This window comes from Aulonocara stuartgranti (genome assembly GCF_965226115.1).
Source record: "Aulonocara stuartgranti genome assembly, chromosome: 7".
In the NCBI taxonomy this organism is placed as follows: domain Eukaryota; kingdom Metazoa; phylum Chordata; class Actinopteri; order Cichliformes; family Cichlidae; genus Aulonocara; species Aulonocara stuartgranti.
In genome coordinates, this window is record NC_138945.1 from 6,113,400 (window position 1) to 6,139,521 (window position 26,122).

General features: G+C 39.2%; 2 protein-coding genes across 2 annotated transcripts in view; both read right to left on the reverse strand.

Annotated features, from left to right (window-relative positions):
* Positions 1-16,352, reverse strand: part of LOC309710021 (uncharacterized protein) — a 61,144-nt gene extending 44,792 nt beyond the window's left edge. Inside the window, exons 1-9 of the mRNA XM_082539118.1 lie at positions 15,839-16,352; positions 15,087-15,174; positions 14,871-14,978; positions 11,015-11,207; positions 10,784-10,909; positions 9,455-9,578; positions 9,116-9,185; positions 5,382-5,496; positions 5,109-5,226 (exon numbers count right to left, since the gene is read on the reverse strand). Of these exons, the coding sequence (XP_082395244.1) occupies positions 5,109-5,226; positions 5,382-5,496; positions 9,116-9,185; positions 9,455-9,578; positions 10,784-10,909; positions 11,015-11,207; positions 14,871-14,978; positions 15,087-15,174; positions 15,839-15,981 (1,085 nt within the window). The 5' untranslated portion in view covers positions 15,982-16,352. The remainder of the gene's footprint in view (positions 1-5,108; positions 5,227-5,381; positions 5,497-9,115; positions 9,186-9,454; positions 9,579-10,783; positions 10,910-11,014; positions 11,208-14,870; positions 14,979-15,086; positions 15,175-15,838) is intronic.
* Positions 16,353-17,577: 1,225 nt separating this feature from the next.
* Positions 17,578-25,834, reverse strand: olfml1 (olfactomedin-like 1). The gene is made up of 8 exons (XM_082542302.1): positions 25,284-25,834; positions 23,125-23,228; positions 22,800-22,990; positions 22,595-22,698; positions 21,109-21,297; positions 19,943-20,123; positions 18,644-18,803; positions 17,578-18,532 (listed from the first exon to the last, which is right to left on the reverse strand). The coding sequence occupies exons 1-8, from the start codon at positions 25,407-25,409 to the stop codon at positions 18,376-18,378; spliced, it is 1,212 nt and encodes a 403-aa protein (XP_082398428.1). The 5' UTR covers positions 25,410-25,834; the 3' UTR covers positions 17,578-18,375.
* Positions 25,835-26,122: the final 288 nt, after the last annotated feature.

Consider the following 26,122-nt stretch of genomic DNA (forward strand, 5'->3'; position numbering starts at 1 on the left):
CAGCAGGCTTCTCTCTGGCTGACACACACCCACACAACAAAGAAATGACATAATGGAAACAACCAAGGTGGAGTGACAGATAATGTCTTTTTAAAGATAAGAACTCTTGTTTTGAAAGTTCAATTAAAACCTTTGAGGTTAAAAAGCCTGAAATGTTTATCAAACACACACACGAGTAGACAAAGAATCTTTTCAGTTGCTCCACCCAGAACACGTGTTTTACTCAGCCACAGCAGGTAGTTAAACAGCAACCTCCTGGCTATTTTTTTTTCTAAATTCATGCAAAACGTTTTTTTGAAACGCGCGTTTGAAAAACTAATATGTGAATTTGTGTGTCATGCAGGCCTTTTACAACTCAGATGGAAAAGTGTGAATTTTAGGCAGCACTATTTTATTTCCCCTCATCAACACATATTACACCACACAAGGAAGTCTCTGTGCAATCTGCCTTGGTGTTCTGTGCAGTAGAGGGTGGCAGTGACTCCAAGCGGTAGGAATTGCGTGAGCTGGGTGTGTGGGGGTTGCACAAACTTGAACGCTACAGGACACGATTCCAGAGTTTTCATGACATGAAGCGCAATGGAGCTCATTTTAGTACTGCAAATAGTTCACATGGAGGATTACTTGTTTGCAAACACTTGCAAACGTCTTACCAAGTAGTACTGAAACTGAGAAAAAAAACAAAAACAAAAGCAAATGCAAATCGAAAACCGGCCGTTGAAATAAGTCCGCACAGCTTTTAACTTGAAGGTGAACATTCTTCATTTCCAGTTTGGGTTGTACTTTAAGCAGCAGTGAAACTTAAAACGAGTAGGTGGTGAGTGTTTGCAAACAAGTTAGCGTCTTCCAGGCAAACAAAGGTGACCAATCAAAAGGAGGTTTTTGGTGTAGTGCATTCTGACCAATTTCACTTAGCTTAAAATCTAGTTATTGCTTTTTTAATTTATTTGCTGAAGTTGCCAATCTGCAAGTTCTTTATGCTGTTTTTAAGGTGCCAGCTTTATGCTGACAGACTGCTATAGCCTGTATACATTTAACAGGTCTTGTAAACAAAAGGTACATATATCTTTTTTTTTTTTAAAGAGCCATCATCACCATTATGTTGTTTTGTTTATACCAACAATATTAATGAGAATATTGATCATTATCGATAAAATCCTAGCGATGAGCATAATCATAACAAATACTGTGTTCAAGACACGTGGCAGCTAACAGCTAACAATAAGGGAGAATGTCATTAAACCCAGCCTCAGGGGGTCACAAGCTAATGTATTCCTAGTGCTGGTCGCAAGCCTAAAAATAGGGAGGGTTGTGTCAGGAAAAGCATCTGGTGGAAAATCTGTGCCAAATCAAAACATGTGTATCCAGCTGCTGTGCCAACCAATTGGAACTAAAGGGGCAGCCAAAAGTACATACTAGAGTTTAAAAAAAAAATTCTAATCCATTTTAGGTTGATAAAGAAAATAGATTTTTATAATATCAAAGAAAAAGTACGCTAATGAATTCAACTGGAGCTCAGTAATACAATTTTAGGGTAGATAATTGAAAAACAATTTTCCATAAGCTGCTGACTAACTTACTATGCAAATCTTTTTAAAGAACAGAAAAATTAAGAAAAGTGAGAAAAACATCTATTAAACTCACATACCTGGATCACAGATGCAAATCAAATTAAAGAGTTAAGAGCTAAATTAGGACTTATAGGGAGTGCAGAATTATTAGGCAAGTTGTATTTTTGAGGAATAGTTTTATTATTGAACAACAACCATGTTCTCAATGAACCCAAAAAACTCATTAATATCAAAGCTGAATGTTTTTGGAAGTAGTTTTTAGTTTGTTTTTAGTTTTAGCTATTTTAGGGGGATATCTGTGTGTGCAGGTGACTATTACTGTGCATAATTATTAGGCAACTTAACAAAAAACAAATATATACCCATTTCAATTATTTATTTTTACCAGAAACCAATATAACATCTCCACATTCACAAATATACGTTTCTGACATTCAAAAACAAAACAAAAACAAATCAGCGACCAATATAGCCACCTTTCTTTGCAAGGACACTCAAAAGCCTGCCATCCATGGATTCTGTCAGTGTTTTGATCTGTTCACCATCAACATTGCGTGCAGCAGCAACCACAGCCTCCCAGACACTGTTCAGAGAGGTGTACTGTTTTCCCTCCTTGTAAATCTCACATTTGATGATGGACCACAGGTTCTCAATGGGGTTCAGATCAGGTGAACAAGGAGGCCATGTCATTAGTTTTTCTTCTTTTATACCCTTTCTTGCCAGCCACGCTGTGGAGTACTTGGACGCGTGTGATGGAGCATTGTCCTGCATGAAAATCATGTTTTTCTTGAAGGATGCAGACTTCTTCCTGTACCACTGCTTGAAGAAGGTGTCTTCCAGAAACTGGCAGTAGGACTGGGAGTTGAGCTTGACTCCATCCTCAACCCAAAAAGGCCCCACAAGCTCATCTTTGATGATACCAGCCCAAACCAGTACTCCACCTCCACCTTGCTGGTGTCTGAGTCGGACTGGAGCTCTCTGCCCTTTACCAATCCAGCCACGGGCCCATCCATCTGGCCCATCAAGACTCACTCTCATTTCATCAGTCCATAAAACCTTAGAAAAACCAGTCTTGAGATATTTCTTGGCCCAGTCTTGACGTTTCAGCTTGTGTGTCTTGTTCAGTGGTGGTCGTCTTTCAGCCTTTCTTACCTTGGCCATGTCTCTGAGTATTGCACACCTTGTGCTTTTGGGCACTCCAGTGATGTTGCAGCTCTGAAATATGGCCAAACTGGTGGCAAGTGGCATCTTGGCAGCTGCACGCTTGACTTTTCTCAGTTCATGGGCAGTTATTTTGCGCCTTGGTTTTTCCACACGCTTCTTGCGACCCTGTTGACTATTTTGAATGAAACGCTTGATTGTTCGATGATCACGCTTCAGAAGCTTTGCAATTTTGAGACTGCTGCATCCCTCTGCAAGATATCTCACTATTTTTGACTTTTCTGAGCCTGTCAAGTCCTTCTTTTTACCCATTTTGCCAAAGGAAAGGACGTTGCCTAATAATTATGCACACTTGATATAGGGTGTAGATGTCATTAGACCACACCCCTTCTCATTACAGAGATGCACATCACCTAATATGCTTAATTGGTAGTAGGCTTTCGAGCCTATACAGCTTGGAGTAAGACAACATGCATGAAGAGGATGATGTGGACAAAATACTCATTTGCCTAATAATTCTGCACTCCCTGTACATGCAGAACAGCTGTGAGTAATTCAAGAGTTTTAACAGCTTATACATATTGATGCATAAGAATGTGATATCTCATTTTAATCTGTAATCACCTGAGATTTTTAAAAATGTGAATGAAAAGAAAGAATAATGAGAAGTGGTTCTAAGAGTCCCTTGAAAAACAAATAGCAAAAGTTTAAATGAAAGAAAGAAAAATAATGTACCGGTATGAAATACAGAAGCTGCTCCTTGACTGGTGATATAGGCTGTGTTTGGAGTCATTATTATAGCCTATGTCTGAGATGACAGCTGACTGACAGCCAAGTGTAGACAGACAGTCACATGAGATGGATGAGCCTCTCAACCACTCATTAATCAGAATGGCCTATGTGGCTGCATGACAACACCCATTTATACCATTCACAGAGCAGAAGAGCTGAGAAGCTTAAAGAAAATTAAGGAGAGGTTGAAGGTCTCAGCCCCTCTCCTCCTTCATTTTTGTCCCTCTCTTCCCCCCCCCAAAAAAAATTAATAAATAAATAGAAAAAATAAAAAAATTGTACCATCTCTCCCAAGCCATTTCCCTCTCTGACCCCCCCATTCATCCCTTTTCCTTTCCCCACTTGCCCCCTTTCACTCTTTCTTCAGCAGTATCTTCCCACTGTAAGGAGATCCTGCCCTGGGAGACAGCCGGACCACTTAGTGTTGACTTCTGACCAAGCTTCTGCAATGATGCCAAGCAGGCAACAAGGACTTCTCAATGTGACGTGATGGCAGGCTGCCCACTGAACGCCAGGGCTAGAACAAAACGGGCCTGTCAGTGCTGCCCTTGATGCATGCTTTTACAAACTGCAGAAGAGGTTCACAGATGGATCGAAATGTTCTGTTTCTTTCCTTGTAACATAAAAGAAAACACAACTGATTGCTTTTTTAAGCGGAATGTAAGTTAGCTATAAATGTTACAAGTACAGCATGATTAAACAGTTATTAAGCTGTTACACTCAATAGTCCTGCATATTTGGTCCTTTCTAATCTACTTTGCAAGTCACTCGTGCGTATCTAGTACATATGCTCCATCTCTGGCTCATGATAAAGTGCTTTATCACTACCTGTGACACAGTTACACTTATAGAAACTACTTGGCTGCGTTGCCTCCATTTGTCCAGGGTCTACTTTACAGATCTTTGTCCAAGGTAAACAACCTTGGGTCCACACAGTGTCACCTGTCTACAATGAGAAGCACACAGGAGGGTAGAATTCAAGTAGCTGAAGGGAGCTTATCTATTAAAACAAATATGATAAACTGAATTTTAATATTCACTGTGCAGCTGCACGTCTCTCACAGACAGACTGTATACACAAACCCAGTGACCCTGCTGAGTTTCCATAACTACAGCTCCATGTCAACAAAACATGTCCGTCGGCATGTGACGTTTATATTCAGCATAGTGAGAGAGAGACAGAGGGCTTCAACCAAAAGCACCATGGGCTGCCATTGAAGAAACTAATTTAGCAGAAAGGATGTTTAATCCAGACATGGACGAAAACAACCTCGCCAAAACACTAACACTCTATTTTTCCTGGAATGCTTGATGTCAAACATGTCCAGTCTGATGAGCTGATTGATATTCATGAGCTGCCTGGAGTTTTATTTAGTGCCTAAAAACTGAGCCCTTGGCTCTGAGAAATGTGCAGCACATTGTACCCATGCAGCTCAAGCATGAGGGTGGTCTGGGAAAATATTAATGCATGAAAGTTAAAGACATGTGACAATGATAGATGTCAGAAATAGAAGGATAACTGTGCACTAATGCTAGAACAGCAGAGCATTCAGAAAGCTCAAGCTCAAGTCTCATTTTACTTACACATCAACAGGTACTCTTAACAGCAGGGGTAATATTGCTCCTTCATCCTTCAGGTCCATTAGTCGGGGCTCCAAGAGCTCAACAATGGTCAGAGCGGTACGGAAGACAGCTGACAAGCCTGTGGGAAGAAGTTAGAGCAGTAGTTTAACATTTTAGCAGTTTTTGCTTTTGTGCCCAGAATTAGATTAGAAGATCACTTTTACTGTCATCTTTACTGAAATCTGCAGGCCAGCAGCCAGTTACCCAAGTGAAGTTCTGTGACTGTGCACCCACCGTGTAGAATGATGAGATCCCAGACAGCCAGAACAGAGTCCCAGCAGGGCAGGGAAGTGAAAAGGGTCAGGAACCACGGCATCACAAAGTGGACTGACAAGATTCCCACTGACTCCTGAAGGGAGGATGGAAAAAAAAAAAAAATCAGGAAGGACTGATTTGGCATGACCCTTTAGTACTGATTGCCAATTTCCTTACTGAAAAATCCTTCCACTACATAAAATGATAACAGTCATACAAGGAAATTTCCCCTTGTGGGACTAATAAAGGTATATCAAATCAAACTACGCAACCTTGCAAAGGCTTTTTTGGTGTTTTCCTGTAACTATATACTTTAAGAAAGAACACACACTCTGGTTATTTTATGACAGTGTGGCATTCAAGATGCCTCCTGGCTGTGTGTGCTCAGGTCTGGTGTGTGCAGCACAAGTACAAAAATCTGTTTACAGCTGGTTTGCCTCGACTCTGATGAACAGCTCTACTACAAAGGAAATGCTGACCCCTGATCTCTAATAGGCTTCTTCTGTTTGGAGAGGAAAAAACTGCCTACAATAAACCCCTGGTGTGTGTGTGTGTTTTGCCTTCAGAGACAATTAATCAGCACAAATGGTATCAGTGAATAAATTTATGGTGGTTCTCAAACTGAGGCTGGCCACACTAATGGAACAGAGTCACTGCAGGTGGAGTGTGGATGACACAGGAAAATACAGAGCGAGACTAATTTGAATAAGTATACTTTTGTAGGGAAAACAAGACCTTGTTGATGTTATTTGTTGTTCATTAGTCATCTAAATAATGAATTCTTTTTTTTTTTTTTTTTTTTTTTTTAAATTGGTAAACTCATGTATATTGATTTAAAAAAAAAAAAAAAAAAAAGACAAAAAAGCCCCCCCAAAGCCCACAGCGGCCGGCATAGGCCATGGTTTACAGCAACAACAAGAGAACAAAAGCTGTGCATAAGCCTCAGATGACGACTTAAAACCCGAGCTACTTCAACAACCTCCAACAAAGCACTGCAGTCTGCAAAATACAACCAGGCCACGAAGGCATGCTGCACAGAAAGAGCAAGTGACGAACGGAAATTGACGCAGCTACACGGTAGAAAAGCAGAGCATTAAGCAACTAGTTAACAAGCACAACCTAAGATAAAGCATCCTTGGCAGGCAATATCTGTAAGGTTTATTATACAAGACAATTGAGTGCAGGCTACTGAAGACTTATGAGGTTAAGTGACTTTAATTTAACAATGAATAAAGTATTAAACAGTTGTGATATACTTTTACTTAACATTTCTGGGGTAAGCGCTACTACTTTTGCGCTTACATTTGACTTGCACATACAGAGTTTATATGGTTGGAAAAGAAAGATCTAAAACACCCTTCACTTTGTTTGCACTAATAAAAATGCTGCTGCCTTCAAGCTGCAATCACAGATAAAGCAGTATTCTGTAGTTGGTTTGCTATATTCTCATGAATATCATTATTGCAAATCTGAGCCTAGATACAGACATTTTAAAAATGTCTAGTGTAGTATGTGGTACACAGAATAAACTGACATCTGTAAAGAAAAGCTCAAATGAAAAAAAAAAGTACAATCTGTGGTTCACTAAATGAAACAAGTGTTACTTGTTCAGTAACAGTAGGCTTGGTGGCAGAAATCTGCACAGCTGTAGGTCTTTGCCCCGCCTAAAGTCACTCATTTTACAACTTTGACAAGCAACGAACCAACAGACTGAATGGGAAAGGAGGCCCAACTGATGATGGAGACATTACAGGGCCTCAGCTTGCAGATGAATCATTCATCACATAGCTGTATCTGGTCTCAAACACAAATGTGTGTATATACACATACACACATTAAAATCTTTCGGTTATTGTGGTTTTAGCAATGCCATTTAGATTCCCCAAATAATGCCAGCAGAAACAAAGGCACCCAAATAAGCACCAAGTTTTCAGTGTTTGCTTATATCAGGGTTCATACGCATTTTTCCTGTCAGGTCCTGTTATGCAAACACTTAAATTTGTCTGTTGTCTCAGTGGCTGATAGTGCCCCACAGGCCTCAATGTGAACTAGAAGCCATTTATAATTTTTAAGTTGTTTAATGTGTAGGTGCTCACAATAAACAGATTTTGAGTGAAAGCCAGGGAACTTCAATAGCAAAGAAAAGTGGCTATTCCCATTGCCCATATTGATCAGTCCCTCTTATTACCATTATTTGCTTATGCCATAAGTTGGCTAGTTAAATATCGGACTAACGTTTAAAGCTTTCACTTGAGTGAAGTAGCTCACATTACTGCTACTGCTAAGTAATGTTAGCTTACAGCATATTCCATATATCACCATGCCTTAACTAACTACTATAATAGCGCTGCCATACTGCATCACACTCAGTGCATTTCAATCATTTCTCCAGCAAGTTTGATAGCTAGCAAAATAATAATAATAATAGTTTTAAAAATTAGCATGTGTTATGTATGTATACTTGAAAATCATCTCATCTGTCATGTGACTCAAGAGTACAAATTCCACCAGTGTCGTTTTCTATCAAACGCTCATTAAAACAGCAACGTCAAGTTTGTGCACTCATCCCAGACTGTCCGGGGGGAGGGGCCAGGTGGCGCATTGAAACAGACTGACGATGCAGAGGTGCAAGGCGGCCCAGGCGGAGGAATTTTGCTTTACACTTTGCGACTCATTTAATTTCTCTATCTGATAAGAAAACTGCTTGGTCAGATAGTTATTTGTGGTGAATGAAATACGGTTTCAAGCACGTTTAAGCACCACATCTGAAATTCAAGCACTTTTCAAACCTTGAAAAGACAATATTAAAATTTAAGCATTTTCAAGGATTTCAAGCACCCTGTTATATTCTCAACTCTAGCTGCTAGTTGTAAAAACAAACATTTTACTGTGAAATGGAATATTCATCTGATGGCAAAAAGCACCATGTGTCTGCTGCACAGAATACAAAGTGTTGCATTAATATAATTCACTTACATGATCACTCTACTTAGTGACAAAGTCAGAACAGCTGTGTATCTCTTCCTGATTCTTATAGATGACAATGTTTTGGTCCACTGTAATTAGGGAGCATAATTGAATGGACATTACATGGGCAACTAAATTCAAATGTCCTGACTTCTAACATTTTACTAGTTCTGCTTTGTTTGTAAAAATCCGAATTTGGTTCTAACAACTCTTTCAGCATGTTTTTGCATGTGTAAAAACCCATTAACAATAACTGTATACAGACAGTTAAAGCTTGTGTCTAATACACATTTTAAAAATACAAAATTCTCTAATTTTCAGGCACAGCATGGGGCCAATTTAGGGCTCGAATAATTCATAAACAATCCTGTAGTAATGTTAGCAAAAAGTTCACAACAAAACTCTGCTCTAAGCAGGGTGTTTAATGTTTCATGTTACATTCTGTAATTTTATTCATGTTGTTTCTTTACCTTGAGATGTGTAAGGATGTTCATGCAGAGACAAATCTACCTATATAACAGTTGCATGTCTCTTTGTATTGGTGTGCCCTCTTGTGGGCACAACAGGACACTAAATTGTCCCCCCCTTTAAAATAATGTGACTTTTGGGCATCCCTAAACTGAAACAAATTACTTCCAGGATTTTTGTAACTCAGATAGCAATTTAACAAAAATTAAAGTTTATCATCCAACTTTCATTGTTTGCAGAAACCCAAATAGTGAAACGCGGAAAGTAAAACGACTCACCATGTGCTTGGAGAGCTCAGGCTTCCTGTGTTTTAAGAACTGGTCAAACACCTTTACCTGGTGCTGCACCCTAATCAACAAGAAGAGAAAAAGCCAGACAGTTTAGCAGATCACAGACACAGAGACACACAGGGACACACAGGGGCACCAAAAAAAACAAACCCCAACAACAAAAGGTTTGTAATGATCGTTTCATGATAACCCAACTATCAGATAAAACTGAATTTTTCTTTTCTTATCCTTAATTTACATCAGTTATATCTACACATAAACCACCCTCTGGTTGTATTTTCTTTGTATTTGTATAAAGGCCAACAATAAGAACTGAAGTTTTCTTACTTGGTGAGACTAAGGTCAAACATTTCACCCAGATATTTGGGTTTATCCAACAAAGCCACCAGAGCCCAAAAGGCCTCCTCCTCCCCCAACTCCATCAGCAGCACTGCTGCTATGTAGGACATCCCTGTAAAATGCACACACATTTTTTCCTGGATGAAGCACAGGGTAAAAGGTAGCATTAATATGGTTTGTCAAGAAAAATATACACGTGTTTATAGGGGTGCTCAAGATCCAGCTAATCACGGGTGTGTGTCACCACATTCTGCACAGGCAAAGAAAGAATGTTGCTGCTTATGATCTCTACACTGTGCTAAATCATCAGACATCATGTAAATAATGTTATACATAGCATATAACTGAAAAATTTCAGACACATGCTGTGTCTATCCTCAGGTTTGACTTGCTTTGACTGGATGATTAGTCTGACATCAGTTAATTGTTTTCTTGCTGCACAATGACATTGTCAAGCGCACCAACACCGACAATGAAACTGGCCATAAATAAATTTTTCTCCCACCCATAAATTTTAAAAGACATTCAAAATAGGACTTCTAGAATATATAATGTCATGCAGAAGATCACTAGAAACCATTGTTCATAAAGGGCCATCAAACAACATTGTTTTCTAATAAACATTTCCCAAACAAGATACAAAATGTAATTATGAGTATTGTCTATTTGGTGCAGATAACTGGGATCAGCTTTCGGTTATATAAGATTTACAAAATAACAAATGTTCTCTACAGTTTTACACTAAGCAGTATTCTTACAGAGACAAAATTAAAATGCCATTCTAACCATGATGTTATATATTTAAGAAGAAAATTGGGAAGACAGAGAAAAGGTGATGGTGATGTTTCAGAAATCCAAAACAAAAAAGCAGGTATAAAAGCTTATGTAGTTATTTCTGCAGATCTTTAGGTTTTAAGACTAAATTATTCTAAAGTGCATCATGACAGAAATGTGCAATTAATACAGGAAAAGATATTATTACCGAGCTATTTTTAAAAACAACTTGACCAGCGTCAACTCTGCTCTGTATTAAAAGGTCATCTACCTCCATCAAGTGGTCACATGATGTACTGCAGGTATCTATAGAATAACTGAAGCAGCTTTCAAAAAAAGTGTGCTGACTGATGAGGGAGCACAGTGTTAGGTTTAAATCTCCCACAATATGTAGCATAAGACCAATAAAATGTTTCTAATTTATTGATATTATTTGCTGTGTAGCACAGGCAGACAAAAGGAAAGGGTACCACTATAGTATATCCAGTTAAAATGCAGGGAAGTGAAAACATGCACAAACAGTTCAGTCATTCGTCCCATTACCTTGGGTGTATCCAACCTTTGGGTTGTATTTGGCGCAGGCGATTAGGACCCTGAAGAGTTTCGCTTGACCCTCGATGGCCTCGGGACTTTCTCCCATCAAGGACCGATGAGTAGGGAAGGAACGCTCTGTTGGCATGGACCATTTCAAATGAAGTGCATTACTTTTATTTGTTTCAGCTACACATGGTGCAACATACAGAAACACTATGTAAAGTGAGTGTCTGAACTCACGAAGGTCCAGGGCGATTTGTCTGAAGAGTGTGATGTCATCGACAGAGTAGCGGGGCTTTGAAGGGCTGGTGGACTGTTGACGGTTTAAGCCCAGGTTGTTCTGAGTGTCGCTCAGTGTAGTGATTGCAGACAAGATGCCGTATTCACTGACTCCCAGGTCGACCAAAGGTCCTCGCACCTCAGACAAACATGTCTGTTGAAAAGAATACAACATATACTCTGGCTAGAAATCCATCAATAACATTAATGGTTGAAGGAGAAAGACACTAAATGCATGCAGAGTAACATGGATGAATAAAACTTCAATGAAACTGTGGCATTTGAACGCATTGAGGCTCTACAGAGCAGCTGGGTTAGGGTATTAAAAAACAGGGTGTTAGGTAAAGAGCGTATTGGCTCAAACATTTTAAAAAAGTTCAGTTGTTATCTTATGTATATTGTTAATCCATGAAATTGCATTTCAGTGGATACAGCAGGGTCTTTATGTTCTTCTTTATTGACTTTAATAAATGAAATTCACATCTAACTACTGAATTTGCACTAAGCAACCTTCCGGTTATATAGGAATATAATCAGAATAAAACCAGCTGGCAGCCAGTTGACTCGAGTCATTCAGACTGATGGCAACATGCTGGCAATCTGTCTGAATATATAAATTAAAGAGCAATTATTTGCAAACCTTTGACAATCTCTCTAATTCTAATTTGCAATTCTAAATTGGCCAAATGTTGTCTGTTGCTGTGTGGTAACCATGCAACAGACTGGCTACCTGTCAAGTGTGCACCCCGACTCTCAGCATACGACAGCTGGGGTAGGCTCCAGCAACCCTGAACTGGATAAGCCGAAGAAAATGGATCAATGAAAGTTACAAAAAAATTCCCCCCAAAAATGACTAGGCAGTAGACTTGTAGTCAAGACCGCCTAAACCAAGACAACACCAAGACCAGAGAGTATCAAGACCAAGACCAAGACAAAGTCGAGATGAGACCAAGACTGAGACCGAGACAAAAAAAGTCTTTAAACTGCAGCCAGATGCTGCTTCGTTTACGGGTGTCAGGCATATTTATGTGTTTTTGCGATACACTCGCACAGCCCTCCTCACTGCTGTCTAATGTCTCACTCACTCACTGAGGGGACAGACACACGCTCCACTTGACTGTCGCGTCTCTCACCCTCTCTGTTTTTCACATGATGATATTATCCTATATCCTCGCATGTGATTGGCCACATTATGGAGGGCTTGGAGCATAGCGGAGCCACTGTGTGAGAGCTGAGCAGCGAAAGGAAATTAAGTGAGGAGCCGGCTCTCGCTCAAGGGGAGTCGACTCTTCTGATTCACTACAAAGCACTCTAAGCACGGCTCTTAGAGCTGGTGCTTTTGCGCATGACACATTATAAAACATTACGTTGTGTGTCATGGATACTGTTGACTCCAAATCTCCCGACCACTATGTTGAACTGAGACAGCAAGACCGAGACAAGACCGAGGGATCCGAGACCAAGACAACACCAAGACCATGTAAAATGGTCTCGAGACATCCAACTCTACTTGGCAGCCACAGATTTATTTATTTTTGTGTAGATGCAAGGACCTTGCTGACCTATTTTACTTGTTTGACTGAGCTTTTAGCACTCTCTGACATAGAAGGTAGGTATGTCAAACTAAGTATGTTCAGTGTTGGATGCTTTCCCCCCCCCCCCCCTCGTTGAATCAATTTAATGCAAGTTTGTGTAACTAATACTATTTCAGGATGGTGGTGCAAGAGATAAGCCCTCTTGTTTGTATTATTCTCAGAGTACTTTAAATTATTTAATAAAACACTGATATTTGGTGTATCTGTATCGATACAATATCACCATGCAAAATATTGCAAAACTATGTTTTACAGACTTTTTTCAAACACCACTAGTGAATCGACCAGAGAGGTAATTAACAAATACATTTTTCTTATTTGGTATTATGTTGCAAGTAAAGAAGGGAGAAGGGGAGAGATATTTTCTCTCTCCCCCCCCCTTCTCAGTTATTTTTGGTTAATTAAGTGAGATTCAGCAACTACAGGCTGCAGGTCTCTAGGCCTGTGCTTAGCTAACATTATCGTTAGCCAAGTTATTGTATGATGCAGTCCTACTGCTTAGTGTTACAGGAAATAACACAGCTACTAATGTTGGCTAGTTAACATTACTTAATTGCCAAATTGGGTTTGATTCAGCAGATGTAGAACTTATCCCCTTCTTTGCAACTTCATCTCACGAGCTGTTCACACATTTTTGTTTCACTTGAATTCATACAGTGAAGTTGCAAAATTATTCTTTTTTGTGCGCTTCCAGGCTGCCACTGTTTCACATAAAATGTTTTTCAAACAGTAACTACTGTGTGGAAAACTTGGAGCTGCTCCCGCAGTGACACACTGCAGTATCAGTACAATCTGAATCTGACATATCATTGGAAAAGCACATGGGTTTCAAACCTGTGACACTGCACGTAATGTGAAGGTACACAAGAATTTCTCATTCATGTCCAGTTGGGCAGAAACATTTCTCATCCATTTTCCAAGGTTGCAGAAATGTCAAAAATGACTAAAAACGAAATAAGTGCCCAGATCTCATGGGAGTATTTGTAATTTATTTTCAAATAAAAAGTATAAACCATCCTAATATTTAGTCAACACATCTAAAATCTGAAATGAGGGGATTTTTGTTGTTGTTTTTGTTGTTTTCTTTGGCAAATTGCCAGCATTTTTTTTTTCCAAGGAAGACTAATCAATGGCTCAATGACACAACTAAAGTTAAATGGTAGCCAAATTCTTTTAAAATTCCTGGCCAAAACGGATAGATTGAAAAAATATATGGAATCGCCACTCTTGGAGGATGTTTATTCAACTTTTTTACTTTCCAGCAAATAAAGAAATCAAAAATATGTCTCAAAACTATTTCTGTTTAAGAGCTGAACATTCTGGCTTCACGAAACAAACCTAAACCATATTAAATTCACTTATTTTAATTAATAGCATGTTTTGTCCTTCTCTACATCAAGTAGATGAAAAAGAAAATTATGGAATCACATTGCAAATAATACTTGCAGAAACCTAAATATGTAAACTAGTCTGTAGTTTGCATGTGATTTAAAGGAAGTTCATCAAGAGAGCTCTCAGCTGAAAAAGCAAAGAGCTATAAAACTGAAACTGAAACGAAAACCAGCACTCACATGCACACAGAAGAAAATAAGCTTACAGTGAGCTAAAGAGAAACAATCCTGGGCTGCAGTTGAAAGCGATGCTCACTGATGAATCATCAATCTATATTGGCCAAGAGATGATGCTCATACTTTTGTCTGGTACTTTTGCACCGATTGTGAGAAGGAAAAAAGGGACTTTCCTCCACTCATGTGACAAGGGGTTGATGCCAGATAAAGAGCCAGAGGAGATGGCAAGCATGACATCAACACTAAACTCAAAGCTCATAATTTGGACACCTTTTCCCTTTCCTTATTGTAAAATATATTTGGTGAAGATGAAGTTACTTTTTTAGGGTGACAATGCACCTTTCCACAAAGTGTTAACTCAGTGACATGGCCAGCAGTCCTGATATCAGTCTGACAAATATTTCCCCCCTCAATATTGCGCAATTCCATCTTTTTGCTCAATCTATAAAAATATGCCATATAAATTATATTTGTTTAAGACATGTTCCATGAAGCCAGAATGTTCCACCAGTAAATAAAAAGCAAACAAAGCAAACATGGAAATACTTTTTTACAGCGGTTGTACACCGTTGTGGGCAACTTTATGATGACAATTCAGTGTTAAAGTGTGCAGCTTTGCAATGTCATTCTTTTGGATGTCACATGGTATATTACCTGGTAGTTGAAGTCACTGGCATCTCTCAAAATATCAGTGGTAAGCAGGCACTTCCATACTCTGCCGCGCAGGCTTGGAGGGATACCCATTTTGATAAATCGCTCAATCTGAAAACACAGCAAGAGTGCGAAGAAAACAAGCATGTTCGAATGGTTGCCAAATGTGCAAAACACAAGATTTTCATCAGTGCTTTTTGTAGTTTATACAAGTCTTACTTGGCTCTTGCAGATAAAGCTGGCTCCATTCCAGTAGCTGAGCAGCTCACACAGCTCTTTCACCCTCACTGAGCTCAGCTGGGGGTAGCTGATAGACAACACAACATGGTGAGCTTGGGCTGATTCATCAGCTTTTTCAATCAGACAGATACTGTCATTTTCAGTAATTCTAAACTCTGGGCTTTAAGTGCTCAGTGTCTGGCAAACCATGACTGCAGCTAGTCAGAGTGTAATACAATACTCACTGAAGGAAGTATTCAAGTAGAGATTTTTGCGTTTTCATTATCATTTCACGTGTATGACGTGTGGACATGTAAGCCTGCAAGGTACACCTGAAATAGTTTTTAGCAGAGTAGCTTTGTCTAACATTATAAATATTCCGCTTAACTCAGCTTTTCTTGTTTGTTTCAGCAACTTGTTGAACTTAGATTCTATTTAATAAATGGATCAATACAGTTGGCGATAAATAATTTAAAAGACTTTAACCTTATTAATACAACGAGGTTTACACTTTTAAGAACAAGATAGTTAGAAACTCTTAAAGCCGACAGCTAATGTTACCACGACTATAACTTACTGAAGTGATTAGTTTACTTTAACAACAAGATTAAAATCATACAGTTAAAGAACACAGTTGAGACAGTGAATACTGAAATAACTGGCGTTTAGGAGTAAATGACTCGGGTGAGGAGCATAATAAGCCAGGCTAGTTGCTTAAACGGGAGCTAATGTATCGTGAACCTGTTCCGCACCTGTAATCGTGACACCGGTGATGAAGTTTCTGGTCCTTTTTTTTAGTGAGAGCAAAGCCGAATTCATCAAAACGCAAATTCTCACTGCGCCTTTTAATTGTTGAACTCCTCCTGGTGACGTTGGTATTGCTTCTCCGCTTCATGGTGATGAGAAAATCCTTCGAACACTACTTCATCCGTTCCCAAAAAGGAAAAGTGAAATTCACCGTCCAAATGATTTCTTGCCGCTGCAGTCAAAGTAACCGGCCGCTCTGGAACCGCCCCCTTTCCCCACGTCATCTCCAACCGAAAATGGGCGGGTAAATCAGAAACTTTGAAATGAGTGATGCGAAAATGCTCTAAATCTATATGACTAAACATCAAACAACAATATAATTCTTCTAAGATAAAGAAGCTTAAGACCTGATATATATAGTGAAATGTGACTTAACAATATTAATGCACTGAAGCAAACGCAGTATTCGAATGTATCTGGTCAGCATGGAGCTGATTTTCACAGTTCTCCACCCTGGGGTCAGGCCCTTAAGGGTCCCCGAGTACACCTGTTAAGCCATGTGATAATTAATGGGGAAAGCAAAAAAAGAAAGAGCAAAGTTCTTGAAACTTCTTGAAAATGGTGGTTTATTATCAGTATTTTGACTTTGACTTTTTGCAAATAAATGAAATATATTTATTCTGTCACAGTTAATTATTACTATCTTTTACATCACCATTTTCTATCACGTTTAAAACAAGGGAAATGAAGTAATCCACTCTGAGACTTTAATGCAAAGGGGACACAACGAAGGTAAACGTATAACCGGTCATAACCAAGAGAGGGCGCTGTCGCACTATTTACATCTGATTCACATGCATTTCCAACCATCTCAGCGCACTCACACTAAAAGTCACAAACAGTTCAAAATAGAACCTTCATCTATATCAAACTAATAAATAACGTTTGTTGCAGATTATGGCAACACAATCTGTAAAAAGCAGATTCCACAATTTATGTGTCGTATTGAAGTTTTAGTCTAGTCTTACTGAATGCCTGCTGTACTTTGAGGAGAACTGGATAATGTAAAAGTAAATCCTCTTAAGATTCTGATTTTAAGAGCATTCTACAAGAAGATGCAAATGTGCAGAGAATGAATGCAGCATGTACTCTGGTTCTGCGTAAACTGAGAACATTATTCTTTGATGTCTTGATGCATGCTCAATCATAAATGCAAGGAAATCCCAGAAAGCTGATTCTCTTCAGCTGGACGATGCGTTTTCAGTGGGAGACACGTTTCATCACTCATCTCAACACTTACATGAACTGAATCTGCTTTTTGGCATAATGTTTGATGTCGATGAGAATGTGTAGTGTAAATGAAATGAGAGTTTCCAGCACTATTTTGTTACTGTTTGCAGAATATACAATGTTGACATTTGGTTGTCCTTTCCTTGCTCTGCCTCCGCGAATCTTCACTCCTCATTGTCTTCAATACTGATTTAAGTAGGGTTTTTTTTGTGTAATTCTACTGTGTTCAAGTGCAATAAATAAGCTTTACAATACTACTATATTAGCAACTTATACATGAGGGATTGGAAGATTTTAACAACTGGGTAGACTGTTGACCAACTTCAGCAATGAAATAATGCCAACATTTTTGGGAGAACTCAGCTATTCAGCTGACAGAGACATATTCTACGTTACATATTTCAAACAGTTTTTAAGATGGAATTCATCATTCTGAAAAACATACTGAAAACCCTGACATGTAAATGCTCTTTATTGTGTTGCTACAAAGTATAAAGTACAATGCTTAAAAAGGCTTCAGTTAGACATGGAATTCATTTCTATAACCCTTCACAGTGATAAAGGCAGCATCCATTGCCAGCAAAGGAGCACTAAACAACAGCAGATTATAAAATACCCTATGATTAGCTTTCCTAGACGTGCTTTTTTTTTTTTTTTTGCATGATTTTCAAGTGATAATAGAGATTTTAATACAGGATGCAGAATTAACCAACACATTCTCACACCCCACTCATCACACACTAAAACTTGTTCTGGAATTGCCTCTTGTCATATTTTAACACTGGGGTGCCTAGTTGATATCAGCAAATCAGTATAGTGTCAGAAATTCGCATAAAATAGCATGCATTATATATGTTGGCACAGTTAATGGCAGTTTTGAGTTTAAATGCAAACTTTCTATTTGAATTTCTGCTTTTTTGCCTCATAAAACTTTTCTCTAAATATAGTGATAACATCGTTATGGTGAGGTTTTTTGATCACAAAAATCATAAAGTGTAAATCTTATATTTTGGTAAACCAAGACAGAAAACAACCCTGTTTTAGGTTAAAATACATCTTTCCTTGAACTACACATTAAAATTAAACATTTTAAAACATTTCTTTGGTTACCACATCTTTCAACAGCAACAACACCAGTAGAGCAATTTTTCTTGGGAATGTTGAATAATTACACTTAAGGGGTACCCAGTACATTACAATGCGAAGCAGCTATGTCCTCAACAAACATCAGTATATTAACACTGTTGTAATATTAGTCTGCAATGACTTGGTCATTCTTGCGTGTCTCCACTTTGTAAATCGTCTGGTAGCCGTCATCCCAGGCATACAGCTGCTTGTCTCCGGGGTGATAGTGGATGCTGCTATGGCTGGTGTAACGTTTCGGGAAGAACATCACAGGACTCTCATTGCTGCACAGGGAACGGGATGGCACAGGGAAAAGAAAGTGGTTTGTCATGTAGATACTGTATGTATGTATGCAGGTGTATACTGTGCATGCATGTGCATGTGTACAAGCCAACCTGTGAATAGTGTCATGGATGTCATAGAGACACTGTATGGTGGAACGTCCTCCATAGCGTGTGTTGTAGACCACATAAAGGGTGCCACATATTAGGAAAGCTCCTTCAGCGTCATGGCTTCTACACTGTGTGTCCCACACAGACTCTACTGCCAAGGTTCCTAACATATAAAGAAACAAAGCTGGACTGAATGGATATATGTTCTTGCTTTATGTAAGTGGCGAGATCAAACCATAGAGGGTACAAAAGATGGATTTACTGCTCTGGGCAAAAGTTTTGAGTCACCAGTCATTTCCCAAAAAATATGCAATACAGGTGCATTTATTAAATTTACATAGTATATAGGAAAAAATAGAGTTTATGCAGTTCTTATAGTTTTAAAGCAAATATTTGCTGTGACCACAACACAGCCTGAACTCTATGTTAGGGAACCCTTCTTGCTATTTTTTTAAGTAGTCTAGGGGAATAGTTCTCCAGGCATCTTGAAGGACATTTGATGTTGGCTGCCTTTTGTTATGTTCTCTCTCAAGATTATCCCATACTGCTTAAATAATGTTTCTGGGCTCTGGGAAGGCCAATCCATGACTGATAGTGTTGCATTGTGTGTTGTTCTATCCAGGTATGCTTTTACTACATTAGCAGTATGTTTGGGATCATTGTCATGCTGAAAAATGAAGCCAGTTCCTTTCAGATGCTTTACAGATATTATTGCATGGGGAATCAAAACCGTGCTATACTTTTATGCTTTGATGAGACCATTTATGGTAATGATAAACTGCACAGTAAATGGGTCAGTTGCAGGGCCAAATGCATTTCTCAGGTCCTGTATCAGGTCTTTACCAGAATTTTTTCCAATTTTTTTAGTAATCACTTGCAATAGCTGTTGTTTTTTAGCCTTTCGTGTTCTTTTGACCTCCACTTGTCCAAATAAATAAATAAAGCACTCCTTTGAAAACTGTTAGGAGCAAGAACTAGAATGAGTGAACAAGCAGCCCATGTACAGAAAAACTTTGAAAGACCTTTAGATCTGTATAGTCCTCCTTTCTGACTTGTTGAATGACCTGAGAGCATAAACGCATAAGTTTTTAAAGAGCAAATAAGGTTATGCCTGTTTTCCCGTACATTTCGCCTCCTGTTGCCCATAAAAAAAGTTTTTTTTTTTAATACAGTCTACGGATCAGAAACCACTCTGATGCTTGTTTTATTATATATATATATATATATATATATATATATATATATATAGACTCAAAACCTTTTTCACAGAACTGTGTATGTGTAGCAGGAGTAGTACTTTACCTATTTCCAGTTTGGTGATGACCAGGTTTCCTCCATACTCAGCATCTGCATGGATGACCCAGAGGCCAAGTTCATCAACAGCCATGTCCAGGTAAGTGTTAGGGTTCAGACTGTAAACAGGCATATGACCAGCTCCTGGAAGAAGCATGTTGTCCACCACTGTGCCATTCAGCAGGTCTACCTTTAGGAATTTAATTGATATGAATGGACATCATTATAGCATAGAGGGCCTTTTGTTTAAGTCACTTTATCTAACCACATAATTAGATTGAGTAACTACTGAAAGTATGTGAACAGTGGTGTGCTATTTTAGTCACTTTATTAGCACAGAGTTGGAGGGTACTGCATGTTGAAACTGGACTAAGATAAAAGTTAACGTTAGCATGCTAACAAGCTTACAAAAGATTCATTTCAGAGTAGCATTTTTGAGGCGATTGTTGTTGTGATTTGGTGGTATATAAATAATAATAAAATGAATTGAATATTAATGTAGACTCTATTTAATTTTGGTGACTAGTACTTGGCTTGTACAAACCAAAGGCTTTAAAAATCCCAGACAAGCCAAGTACTATCAAAATGTGGTTACTTTATGTACTACTTAAAGAAGGCTTCTGTAAGAAGAAAAAGAAAGAAAACCAGTGCACACATGAGCGACCTTACACAAATTAGCTGTGTTAGCAATGCTCCCATGTCAGCTAGAGTAGGTCAGAATCACTTGCATGGCAATGAGAGGGACACCACATTGCTTACTATTTACTATTAAGAAAGTGATATTAAGTACAACTGAGGCAAATATGACATTCCTCACAGACATGTATTATATTTGTGATTAATGGAATAAAATACTGGAAATTCTTCAAATCCCCCTAAAGTATCCTGACAAAAGTCTTTAGCTCTACTGGAACAAAACTGTTTTCTCTGCTCACTGACCTCAGTTGACACAGAAGTGAAGGAAAGAAAACAAGACCGACTCCTCAGTGACTAAGCTCCCTGTTATGAAGTCTCAAACTGGTAAACTGCAATTGTATCCAGGAACTGTTGCCAAGCGACATGAACAACTTTAATCAACCCCTTTTGTACACAGAGTGCAAATCAACACAAGAATGCCTTGATGTGAAGTACACATGAACAACGTCACATTCATGTTTGCTAAATCACTTACAAACCTTCACTATTTGGTTTGTTGTATCTGCTTTGTGGTAGTAGAGGAATCCATTGTAGACCACATGACCCGATCCTTGCCAGTGGAAAGGCAGCTGCACCACCTTTGCTGGAGATGAAGTCCTCTCTGTGAAGCTTTGCAGGGAAACGTACTCAAGCATGGTGTCGTTACGAATTCCGCTGAGCAGATAAATCTGAAAGATTTCACATTGGGACAAGCTGAGATTTTGCAGCTCAGCTTTATATTCTATTCTTTACAATAAACTGTATAAAAAGGCTGTTTTAAAAAGCTTTTAGCATTTTGGTTGGCATCATCTTAAGTGTTTAGAGCCAGGAAAACTACTTTTGCACAGAAAAGTTTGTTTATTACCTAAATCTAGTAAGTGTGGTTAGTAATGTACATCTGCAGGGTGCATGTGTGAACAGCCGCAGACACTGTTTTATTCTAACTAACATTTAAATAAAATCATAGAATTTTACTCACTTATAAAGTTTGAAAAGACTTCTTGGACAGTCTATTAACACACCTGATCATGCAGCTGTAAACATGTTCATTTAAAGCACTAAATTTTGCCACTTTAACACAGCAGTCCATGGGAATTGTCTCACTTTTGGAACAAGCCTCAATTGGCCAAACAATAAACTGCAGTCTGGCCTCAGCTTTTAAGTTCAGCTCCAGAATATTGGGCAGGTGGTTTTATTCTGTTGGCCAATCTTATATAGCTACAATACACCCACCCATTTACATCTGGGTGGAATTATTAATTATTAGGAGCTCCATAGTTTACACATTTGCCTAACAAGCCAAAGATTCCTGGTTCAGTCCCAGGAGGAATTCCTAAAGCACTGGCTAAATGTAGCTTTGTAATTATTAAAGTTGTGAACTATTATTTAGTCACTTGCTCACTCACTGCAAGCAAAGAAAACATACATATTTAACAGAAATACCGAAAAATTAGCATCTTTGGGAGCTGTTTTTCTGGCTCCCTGAAAAACAGAGGTCAATTTTCTTACCCTGCTGAACCATATTTTTTGTCACTAACTCCTATCAGGAAATATCTGGCTCTTCAGATACAAAGTGACAAATGTTACAACAGCTAGTGTCAAACTTGAAAGGAAAGTGAGAGCCAAGGGAGTAAAATTATGCATTATAAAACCAAATGATCTGAAGCTGAGCTCAAAGATGTTAAAATGTTTTGCTGAATGGAGGGAAGCTGCTCAGTTGGTAATAATTGTATGTGGTTTTATCACCTTAAGCCAGCCATTTCCATCACAGGTGGTCATCTGATAACAGCTGATCCAATCACATAGGACAAAATAGTCCAAAAAGCATGATTCATTTTGATTATTCAGAGAACAGATCAGTGAGTGTCCATTAACAGAGCGACAGTGAGAGAAAGATAAACAGAAGAGTGCAGCTCAGAAGGAAAGACAGCTTTACCTCTGCTGCAAACAACCAGTTATTTCATCATCTATAAAAAAAGAAGAGACCTTGGCTGATCCTTCCGAGGGGTCCTTGAACCAGGAACCATAGGTGTCTCCTGCCTTCTTCACAATCTTGAGAGACTTGATTTGACTCAGACCAGTGCTGCAGTCTGGAAAAAGCACAGAAGCAGGAATGAACATTTTGTTGTTTCTTTCTATTTTCCAAACTTATGTTATGTGGACCTTTAAATATCTCGTCTTATTTAAGCACCATTTTGCACTTTGATCTTGGCTTTCCTTTTCAGTAGGTCGAGTTCTGCCGCTTTTATCTGCTGTTCCAGCAGTGCCTCCTCCATCTCAATTTCAGACTGACTGGGAATTTTGTTTTCCAAATATTCCAGCTCTCTCTCCATCCGGTCTACACGTACAGACATGCCGTCCATCTGGCTCTTCACCTCTGATCTGTACAGCAAAACAGCGCTTATTTCATGAATTTCATTCAGTTTCTCAGAAATTTGTCATTATTTCATTCACTTTTCATTTAAATAGTGTGTACTGAGAGAAACTTTGTAAAGGAGATCTTTCACATATGTTACCTGAGAACACTGAGTGTAGACAGATAACCTCTGATTTCACTGGAAAGGTCAAAGGTTCTTTGGGTGACGCTTGTGGTGCTCTGCTCACACTGATTCAGGCGTTCCTGGTTTCATGAGAAAAGGAGTTAAAATGAGAATATTTAGTTTGAGAACTGATGGAACCTAAAAAGGTTCACGTAAATTTTACTTGGTCAGGAACAATACCACAAAGTCTTGCTCCACTCATTCTGTACATTAATAGCACTTGATGCATTGCTTTGTTTTTAAGTTATTGCATTCACAAGAAAAGTTGACCTCTCACTGTTCATGTCACCCACCCACCCGGCCGTCTGCCAGGCAGGGTGACAATACTCCATCGGCCCTTTTACGGCTCAGAGGTAAAAACTGAACTGTAGCCTCCCACTGTGATGGGATCTAGTGTGATGATCATTTGTTCCCTTAATGGAAGGTGTCATAAAGTTTTTCTTAGCATTCACCTCTATTAAGATGAAACACAGTGGACCACATCATAGTGGTCTGTTTAAGCATGACAGTGACCTCAGCCTCAGGGCATGGAGGCTTACTGAAGGTTTAATGAAAATCAAAATGGTGTGAATTCTCTGCTATTGCCTACACAGTCACCAGATCTCAACCTTGTTTGGAAAACATAGTGTTAGACAGGATTCACCACCACTGCCATCAAAAAACCAAATGAGGAATATCTATAGAAACACTTTATTGTCTTGATCCCAGTTTCATATTCTTGGTTTCACTGTTTTAAGTCATGATCAGGGCATTCCTGTTTATTTTTGTTTTGTGTGGAAATAGTTTTTTTTTTGGAAGGGTCTGGGAGTTGGATGGTTTCCTTCACACCTGATCTGCTGCTCTTCATGTAGCGGGCAGTATTTCAGAGCGCCGTGTGCAGCAGATCATCGCCAGATTGTCTTCACCTCTTCGGTGCCCACCAGCCGTCAGCTGAACTCAACTCAAACGGTCCGTGATCTCCAGCCTTCTTTCCTGGAAATTTCCAAACGCTTTTTGGAACCAGTAAATCGCGCCCTCCTAACCGCTACCACCTGCCCACTCTCTGCCAAACTCCCCAGTGCCCTGGATGGTAGTATGGACTCTTCCTTCCTGGTTATGGAAATATCACAGCAAAAGTAAGGCTGAAGACTTTGACTGCCTGCTTTGGGATTCATTCACTACCACTCGCTTACACTCTCTCTCCTCCACAGATTGCACAGTTCACCCCCGTTTTTTGTCAGAGCAAGTTTTGTGTTTGTTGGATTTCTGGATTCCTGGTTTGGTTTTTCTTTGCTAATAAACTGGAAACTTTATCGTGACATCATTTTGTGTTTGAGTTCAGTTTTTGCTTTATAGTTATTCCAGAGATGAGTTTCAGTTTTGCAGCCCTGCCTTTTGGCTCATGTCTTGATTTCTATTAGTAGTTTTCAGTTGCCCTTAATGTTGCCTGTGTCTAGCCTCTGTGTTTATGTCTTGGTTCTCCTGTGCTCACTTGTCTGACATTTTGTTAAGTGTTAGTGTTCATGTCTGGGGCTTACATCATATGTTGATTTAGTTGTGTTTCTGTTCCCCTCCCTACTTTTTTCTTTCTTTCGTCTTCTCTTTCTTTTACTTGTACAGGGTATTCTCTCCCTCTCGCTCTATGACAGCTGGGGCTGGCTCCAGCTGTTCTGTAATCCCACGCTGCATAAACAGTAAGAATGATGGAACTGGCATAATTTGTATCTTGACAGCCTCCAGCCAAACACTCTTTAACTGCACAAGTTCACTGATCAGTCTTTTCTCTATTTGCTCCAGTTCTGCAAAACTTCTGGATTTTGATAACAGACTAAGCTAGTACCTGAAAGTCCTTCAAAATGTAGTAAACCCACCATAATGAGACATGTTGTATTTCTATAGATTGGAAAAACATACTGACTGATATTTTTTGTTGCCTCATTTAGATTTCCACAACTCTAGATGATCAGATTATGCAGTAAAGAGGAAATTTTCTGAACTGAACTGCACCATTCAGCAAAATGTCAAAGCAAAGTGAGTAACACTACAAACAGCAGTTAATAAGTGGGGGCTGAGTCTATGCTCTTTGTGTCTCTGACCTCGTGCCAGATGCACATACATGTAGTTGACGTGAAACAGAAGAACCAACATCAGCTTACCTCCATCTGAGCCAGTCTCCTCTCCAGGTACTGGATTATAAAGGCATCCTGAGACGAGCTTTGGCTCTGGACTGAGCCCACGATCAGACACAAAGATACGAGAAAGAGGGGAAGCATGCCCGACATGACTAAAACTCAATAAGTCTGGCCAGAGTAGTCAGCCCAAGTTTCACTGCCTCTGCAGCTGCAGGGAAACTTTAGTCTTTTTGTTTCTGAAAAACTTGTCAGTATTAATGAGACCACTTCCTGTATTTCCGGAGCACTCCTGAAGCACAGAGCTCAGTAAAAGTTCTCCAAAGTGAGAGCATACAACAGTTTTTCTGTGTTAAAAGCAATCCCAGATTCCGTAAGTGACTGAATTCTTCTTCTTCTGCTTTATTCAGGAAAAGTTGTTGCTCCAGAACGTTCTGCCTTGTTTCTCTAATAAGTTGTTGCTACACTGGGTTTTGGATCCAAGTGAACCTCACCCACGGTCCCTCCCAGTCTCTCTCTCTTCTAGTTGCTCCGTCTACCTCTCTCGCCCACCCTTCTACACTCTGTTTTTTGTGCATTTAAGGTATGAGAGAACCATCCAACAGAGGAGGGGGAGAAAGAGAGACAGTGAGCGCTAGAAATAACCCCGACAGTTTATACCCCATTGGTCAATCCAACATTTTTTCCATTGTAATACTCTCCAGATGGCCCACTGACACGTCCTCAGTTCTCCCACAGAGCAAACCATGACCCAATAAAGTTACCAGTTGGATATATTAACCAAATCAGTGCTCTATAACCTGTCTGTAAATATTTCTGAAGTATGAGGACAACCGCCATTTATACTAAACTCATTCATAAACACA